The 8,560-nt window shown below is 40.4% G+C and overlaps 1 protein-coding gene across 1 annotated transcript; it reads left to right on the forward strand.

The window, feature by feature from the left end:
• Window positions 1–456: 456 nt before the first annotated feature.
• Window positions 457–7,396, forward strand: LOC122065254 (homeobox-DDT domain protein RLT2-like; the record flags this gene model as incomplete). The annotated part of the gene is made up of 7 exons (XM_042629050.1): window positions 457–684; window positions 768–1,493; window positions 1,578–2,084; window positions 2,587–3,222; window positions 3,371–3,475; window positions 5,509–5,775; window positions 6,337–7,396. Coding segments are annotated over 7 exons (3,333 nt in total), but the record flags the coding sequence as incomplete, so codon positions are not given.
• Between the last annotated feature and the right edge of the window lie 1,164 nt (window positions 7,397–8,560).

Consider the following 8,560-nt stretch of genomic DNA (forward strand, 5'->3'; position numbering starts at 1 on the left):
ATGATGCATGTTTCACATGTGGTCTTTTAAGTGATGGAAAGTACTCAATTTTGTAGAGTCCAGGTTACATGTGAACGAGAGGGACTTTCTTTATTTTTCAATAATTTAGATGGTGGCTGTGGCAGACTGAATTTCTGAAGTGACATTAGGCCGCTGTTGATGTTTCTGTGCAGGGTAAATAGGGCTGGCATCCAATGAATAATATTTGTTCATTATTTTATGATTTACTCAACTACTATCCAGTTCTGTATTTTTTGAAGTTTTGTTGTTGAAGATTTTCATTTAGCCATTGTATTATTGCATTTATAGGCTTTAGTGTTCAAAGGGTATCCCTGTGGTCATGTCGTCTTCTGTGGTTGTTTTGGGCTGTCATGCAAAGTATATTTGGAAGATAAAAGTAAAGGTTGTTTTCAAAGCTTACTTACCGTGTATTTTCTCGATGTGCTGAAAGGATGACTGTCTCCAAATGTGCAGGGTCTTGATGGTGAAGATATAGTTTCTACTTTGCGTAATGGTGCGGCAGCTGAAAATGCAGTTGCTATAATGCAAGAAAAGGGTTTCTCACATCCACGTAGAACCAGACATCGGTTGACTCCTGGAACGGTTAAATTTGCAGCATTTCATGTTCTTTCTCTTGAGGGAAGCAAGGGCCTCACCATATTAGAAGCTGCAGATAAGATTCAGGTAATTTCTCAAATTTCATTTTATTAAATATGCATTTGCTTTATGTGATCATTTTTTCTGATTTTACTCGTCTGTGTTGGAAGAAATCTGGACTACGTGACCTGACAACAAGCAAGACACCAGAGGCGTCTATTGCAGCTGCATTGTCAAGGGATACAAAGCTTTTTGAGAGAACAGCCCCTTCTACTTATTGTGTACGGGCTCCTTTTAGGAGGGACCCTGGTGATGCTGAGGCTATACTATCTGCTGCCCGTGAAAAAATACAGATATTTCAGAGTGGGTATTCAGATTCTGAAGATGCTGAGAAGGATGGGGATGATGCTGATGATGTTGAAAGAGATGAAGATTCCGAATGTGATGTTGCTGAGGATCCTGAAGTTGATGATGTTGGAACTTCATCAAATCTAAATAAAGAAGCTCAGCACTCAAATGAAGCAAAAGATTCTAAAGCAATTTCTTCCTCTGGAAATGAAAAGGAGACTTTCGGCAACGAGGTTGGAGAAACTCCAGAAAGTGGCTTTGCGAATTCTGAGAAGGGTTTCTCCTCATTTCTTTCAGGGAAATACAAGGAAATGAATGGTTCAGGTGCTATCATTGATCAGTCTATCAATGTTACTGAAAACTTTGGCGAGGCAGTTATGCTTGATCAAGAGGAGACAGAGATTGATGAAAGCAATTCTGGTGAACCATGGGTTGAAGGATTAACGGAAGGGGAATACTCTGATCTCAGTGTTGGTGAGCGTCTAAATGCACTTGTTTCCCTAATTGGTGTAGCTATTGAAGGAAATTCAATTCGTCTTGTTCTCGAGGTAAGCTTTTTGTGGTTCTCAAATAAATTTGATGTATTGCTAATAGCTTTTACATACTGTAATCTGAGGTGGAGTTTTTTGCAGGAACGCTTGGAAGCAGCAAATGCTCTTAAGAAGCAAATGTGGGCAGAGGCACAACTTGATAAAAGGCGTATGAAAGAAGAACACATGACAAAGTTACAGTATTCATCTTTTACAGGGATCAGAGCTGAGACAAACGTTACTAGTTCTGTGGCAGAGGGAAGCCAAAGTCCATTGCCTGGTGTTGAGAGCAAGAATATTGAAGCTTCTCTGAACCCTGCGGTCAAGTCAGAACCACTTCTTGATCCACAAGAGTTCTCTGCAGGTCCTGACAATTTCCCACATCAGCAACATGGTTATGCCACAGAGAAGTCACGCTTTCAGTTAAAAGCTTCTATTGCTCATAAAGCAGAAGAGATGTATGTATACAGATCTTTGCCACTTGGTCAAGATCGCAGGCGTAACCGATACTGGCTGTTTGTTACATCTGCTTCTAGGAATGATCCAGGTTCTGGCAGGATATTCTTTGAATCTTATGATGGCTGCTGGAGGCTTATTGATTCAGAAGAGGTAGGTTTCTCTTGTATGGTGCCATTGCCTCTCTGTTGTCCAGCACAGGGCGGGAGCCTGAACCCCAAATCATGGGGCTTATTTCTCTCGGTTAAAACTGAAAGGGAAGTTCTATATTTTACCATGAAGCCAGAAGGGGCTTATGCTTACAATTGAGTTCTCTGCTGCAAACAATTTCTCACATTAAACCATTAGGGGTCATATCTTAGTGAACTCCGTGTTCCCGTATCCGGGGCATTGGACATACATCCCTGTATCCTAATCTTAAGGGATCTCTTGTGGATCTAACTCCTCGACACATTCCTACACCCAATCCTCACCATATTGTACCCACCCAACATAGTTCTGCAGAGCAGGCATACTTTGGATTCACGACATCTGAATTATTTTGGTTGTGCCCTTTATCAGTATGTGTACAAGTTTTTATTATTATTATTATTATTATTATTTTTTTTGTTTTCCATTCATTCTTTGTTCTTTGTTCAATTCATTCTATGTGCAGGCATTTGATGCTCTTTTGGGATCTTTGGATACACGTGGGATTAGGGAATCCCATCTGCATTCGATGTTGCAAAAGATTGAGACATCCTTTAGGGAAACTGTTAGACAGAACCTGTGTAAGACCAGCATCATGGATATGAGGGAGGTTACTCTCAGAACTGAATCTGCTGAAATGACTTCCATTCAAGATTGTGGAGCTGATGGGTCTGATAGTCCTAGCAGTATGGTGTGTGGATCTAGTGCTGATACACTAGAGCAGGCATCGTCTTTCAAAATTGAGCTTTGGAGGAATGATGCTGAGAGAGTTAATGGCTATAAGAGATATCTAGATTTCGAGAAGTGGACTTGGAAGGAATGCTTTAATCACTATGTATTATGTGCTATGAAATATGGGAAGAAAAGATGCCTAGAGCTGCTTGGCATTTGTGATGTATGCCATGATACCTACTTGTCCGAAGACAATCACTGTTCTTGTTGTCATGCTACTTTCAGCACCCTTGCTGACTACAGTTCTTCTGAACATGTGCTACAATGTGAAGAGAGACGAAAAGTGGACCCTAACTGGACTTTCAATTGTCCAGATGCTTCTTTTCCCATGAGGTTCAGATTGCTCAAGGCAATGCTTGCAATAATGGAGGTCAGGGGCATGATGCTTTTAGAGAGTTCTTTTTGGCTTAGTAATTTCAAGCCGTGTTGTATTATTTCATATGGTTTAAAATGCCTTTGACGGATTCTTGCTGTTGCTGAATGTTTAGTCTAACAATGATTAGTCATTTGATGTATAGGTTTCAATTCCATCTGAAGCCCTTGAACCTTTCTGGACTGACACATATAGAAAATCTTGGGGTTTGAAGTTGCAGACTTCATCATTAGCAGAGGAACTTCTTCAGGTTTCCCTTTCCTTACATGCTAATTATTCCCCCATTTTTTAGCTTGCACCTTGATCGGATAATTCTTCTTTATCTTATAACTTCTGCTATTTTCTTGTCCACTTAAATTCAACTGAGGAAATTAGCTACGAGTTTTACAGTACTGACAGGGAAACTGGAGTTTGTATTCCAACAATACTATATAGCCTGTATTATGTGTTTAATTGTTGCTTAGTGTGTCTTGTTTATCAAAGGATTACACCCTGCTCTCTCTCTCTCTCTCTGTCAAATATGTAGTTTTGGTTTCTTGTTTGGTACCTTTTGGCCAACTGCCTTCAACATTCCTTGCTGCCTTTGTGTGCTAAAAGTGGAAAAGTTCTTCACGGATTGCAAATTTTTTATGTGATGGGAAGAAATTTTGGAACCATACTGCATTGACTGAATAATTGCTGATAATGTATCTAGGCCTGCCAGTTTTGTGCTTTAAAAGTACCTGTGTAATAGTTCTTATGGCGTTCGTGAGTCCTTGGGCTGTGGCTAGCTTAATGGAAACTTAAAATGCAATGCATATGTATACATATATTTATATATATAAGGTAAGTGTTCCCTGCGGGGGAGAGTGCAGTTCCTGCACGTGCGCGAAGGCCAATGGGAGCGCATGAGAAAGCATTCGTAGAAGTCATTTTCCTTTCCACGGGGGGCAGGATGGTCATTTTGCCCCCATGTCTCTGGGCATAGGGGCCACCCCCCCCCCCCAGAAAACGTTTTCCCATATATATATATATATATAGGAAAAAAAAAAACCTTGCCAATCAGGTGCAAGGAATGCCTTGATTGGTGCGGGCGCAAAAAGACCATGCTGCCCTCCCCCTGTGTGCACTGAAGATGCCTTTGTGTGCCCTCCCGTTTGACTTTGGGATGGGCTTATCGGTCTGCCTCACAGTGTGTACCGGTCGTCTTGTCCCTCCTGTCAGCGATGCGCTCTAGGCCTTAATTGGTCGGGTCGTGCCTTCGGCATTGTTACTTTGAAGAAATTAAAGTGCTCAAAGCAAGCCTATGTGTAAGCATGAGATAACATCATAGCATTTCGGTCCTATTTAAGTTGTTAAAAGCTCGGAGTAGTTGTTGCATATTTAGTTTCCAATGCGAAGTTGTGTGTTCGAGTTGTTACTTTCATGCTTAGTGGGGTTGTCAAGACTCCTTTCATAAAAGTAGGTTGGGTGATGGATTGTCTTGATGGTGGACATAATGCATATAGGACGCTTTGGCTTGATCGATCTATATGGTATGTCAGGTAGACAGCTAATACATTATTATAGTTTGTCGTTATAAGCTTGTGGTTGATCTGTGGTGGTGCGTCAGGTTGATAGCAGACACTTATTATAATTAACCATAACTTGTCAATCTTTTTGCATGGATCCTTGCGTTGTCATTGCTTGGAATCTCCATGTAGCCATCCCCATTAAGTTGGGATAAGGTTTTGGATGTTGTTGTTGTATATATACATACATATATAATATAATGTATGTGTACACAATTTTGGTCTCTCAACTTTCCCAGTGAAATTCAATTTGGTGGTTCACACTCTTGTTTTTGTTCTAATATAGGGCTTACATGATGGTTCTATGCATAAAGATTTTTTTTTGGATGGGATAAATGTATTAAAAAAGAAAAGGGCAGGGAGATTACAACTCCAAAGGGAACATACAAACCCTCAAAAGGGTAATCAAAGCCCGCGTGGGCTAACAAAGTGGCATGAAGCCCATAGAATATAAAGAATCTTAGTTACTTCTCATATGTTTTTATTTTATAGGGTATTCTTATGCATAGGATTCTTCCCCTCCCCCCCCCCCCCCCCCCCCCCCCCANNNNACTACATCTAAATAGAGTTACATGGCTTTATTTTTGCTTAGAGCATGGTTATATTGGCGTCTTTTCCCTTTTTTTTTTTTGGGGGGAGGGGGGGTGGGTTTGGTTTGCAAGTTTGTTTATATATTCTTATTATATGGAGAGAATGATGGTAGGTACTTTTTGTGCATATGTTCTATCTACAGATGCTGACATTGTTGGAGAGTTGCATTAAACGAGACTGCCTGTCATCAAATTTTGAGACGACAAAGGAATTATTAGCTTCTTGCACATCTGCAGAGTATGTTGTGGATGATTGCTTGTCGTTTCCTGGATCTGTTGTGGTACTTCCATGGGTACCACAAACGACGGCTGCTGTGGCATTAAGGCTTGTGGAAATTGATTCATCCATCTCTTACATTATGCACCAAAAAGTGGAGTCTCAGAAAGACAAGGAAGCTGGAGAATATATTGTGAGTTTCTGTTCAAGTAGATTTTAAATTAAAGGACTGGTAAGAAGATTTCTAAATGTACAGAAAAATGGAAGGACCTGTTTTCTGGGAAGGACCACCCTACATTAAAGTGGAAGGTCCTTCACAGAAGTCGTGCATGGGAGTAGTAAAATGTTTTTATCATCACATCAATGTGTATATAGTGCGGATGTAGATTACAGTGGGGGGTTAAGGCTGTGTACATTATGACCCTCCCCAGACCCCGCATTTGCGGGATCCTTCTGCACTGGGTACACCCTTTATAGTGCGGATGTAGGTTGCAGCTTTGTCGAACCATGAATGCTTGGCTGTTGCTTGTGAGCAACAGGCCAACAGCCAATATATGTGCTTACTGTTGGTCAGCACTGGATGAATTTTGTGTTGCAACTTGCAGCCAATATATGTGCTTACTGTTGGTCAGCACTGGATGAATTTTGTGTTGCAACTTGCGAAGAACCTGAAAACTGCATGATTAAATGATCTTGTTTATTTAAACTCTTACCAACTGTTTACATTGTGTTTTTCCTGGCACTTAACCAACAGAAACTCCCATCAAGATATACTATTGTCAAAAATATCCAAGATGTTGAACTCGCAGAAACTACAGAGCAGGCTGAAAATCTACAAGAAGAGAGGTGGGATGATCCTGCCAGTGCACGTTTGAGCGCTGGAAGTGGAAGTGGACGTGGACGTGGAGGCCGTGGACGAGGACGTGGTCGCAGCCGAGTTGGATGGTTGCAGAGAGGTGCTGGCAGCTTCAGATCTGAATCTGCCAAAGAAAATGCTGGGAGTAGTGAAAAGACAGTTAAAGGATTAAGAAGGAAGAGCCGAACAAGGGGACGGGGCCGTAAGCGAGGTCGTCGTACAGCCAGAAGTAGGCCAAGAGTGGAGAAAAGGGTGATTGAGAAGCAGACCCCATTGAGTCGGTTTGATGAACCATGTAGCCCCAGAAACAACAGTGGTGGACAATCGTCCAGAAGCTCTGGAGGTGATGAATGGGATGTTGAAGAAACTAGGACAATGGAGGTAGAGGTAGCAGAAAACAGTAACAATTTAGAGGCGTCGGAATCTGATGACAATGCTCAGGTGTCTGGGGATGAGTATGATGAGCAGGGGCAATACTATGGTAATTTATTCCATAGCAAGTCTGAGGACATAATGGAGGAAAGTGAAGAAGATTTCAATGATGCTGATGGTGATGGTGTAGATGGAGATAGTGACAGTGACGAGGAGGGAAATGAGGATGATGATGGAGATGGAGATGGAGATGGAGAGGAAGAGGTCGATGGGGAAGAAGAGGATGTGATGGATGAGAGGGATGGAGAGGAAAATGAAGACGAGGACCAGGAGCAGCATGGGGATGAAGATGAAGATACCGGGTCGACATCGTCAGATTATAGCGAGTAAGGATAGTCTTGTAAATTTATTATTGTTAGGATAAATATAGGTAGGTGCCTCCATAGACGAGTGGGTGAGCATAATCTAGCTTTGCATTCTTTTATTTAAAAAAGTTATAATGTCCTGTAGTTAGTTGAAGTTCATCAACTTTGTATACCGTTTTCAATCACAGAAAAATATGGAAAAAAAAAAAAAAGAAATGAAATCGGGCATCCTGCACCCATGGGTACCATTTTTCTCATACATCAGAATTCAGAGGCAGCATTTTTTTCCCCCTCATTTTCCTTCTGCTCACTGAAGTGAACCAAACATTTCATTTTTTTCCCAGGGAAAAGTCGATGAAAAGAAAATGGCTGGCAATTCCTTCTAGCTATGAACAGGGTACTTATTTTTTTTTTTTATAATAAATAATGGTAAAATCAACAGATCAAGGCTAAGGATGTGAATTTGTAACCAAAATCGTTTACCAAAATCGAACCGGTCTGTTTACATTGAAACTACCAAACCGTTTAGTAAAGAGGTTATGGTTTCAAGTTTCAGGCCGATTAGCTAAACGGGTTGAGTTGGGTTGGGCTGGTTTTACCCGCGAAACCCCTTGATTTCAAACTGAATTGAAACTGTTTAAACCGAATTGTTTAAACAATTTCAATCGATCCGATTAATCTGTATAACAATTAAATAAAGTAGGGCAGAATCAGTATATCACTTCCAAAAATATAACCCTAAGTAAAAACGATTGGAATGGAATGGAATGGATTTGAGACGTCTTGTGTTCCCTAGTTTCCTTTTCATGGTTTGAACCCCTAGTTTTCTCAATTAGGTACGTACGATTAATCTATTAGTTACAAATTAACCAAATAATCTTCATTAAATTCTTTCCATCTTCTTTCTTCTTCTTCTTCCCATACTCTAATCTAAGGATATGATGATTTATTCATCTCTTTCATTTGCACGGCCTTGAGAATTAGGAACTTGGGTTTATAGGTTTATAAGGAAATGCTCAGAGAGATGAAAAGGAGCCTGGGTTATAAATTGAGTGACATTGGAGAATGGCCATACAAAGAAATAGCACTAGATTATCAAATTAAGACATACCATCATCAATATAGAATCACTTATTTGTGGTTGCCAATTATTTTTAGATAAACTTATGATCTTTAGTTTAGAGATGGTTGCAAGTTATAACAAACTGATTGTGAACCGTTTTACAAACCGTATAGAATAAATCGAAACCAACACCGTTTAGAAACCGTAGAAACCTAAACCGTTTACTAAACGATCACGGTTTCAAAAAGTAAAACCGTTTAGTAAATGATGTGGTTATGGTTTTAATCAAATAAATGTGAACTGAACCAATCCACACCCTTAA

Source organism: Macadamia integrifolia, unplaced genomic scaffold (genome assembly GCF_013358625.1).
Source record: "Macadamia integrifolia cultivar HAES 741 unplaced genomic scaffold, SCU_Mint_v3 scaffold1941, whole genome shotgun sequence".
In the NCBI taxonomy this organism is placed as follows: domain Eukaryota; kingdom Viridiplantae; phylum Streptophyta; class Magnoliopsida; order Proteales; family Proteaceae; genus Macadamia; species Macadamia integrifolia.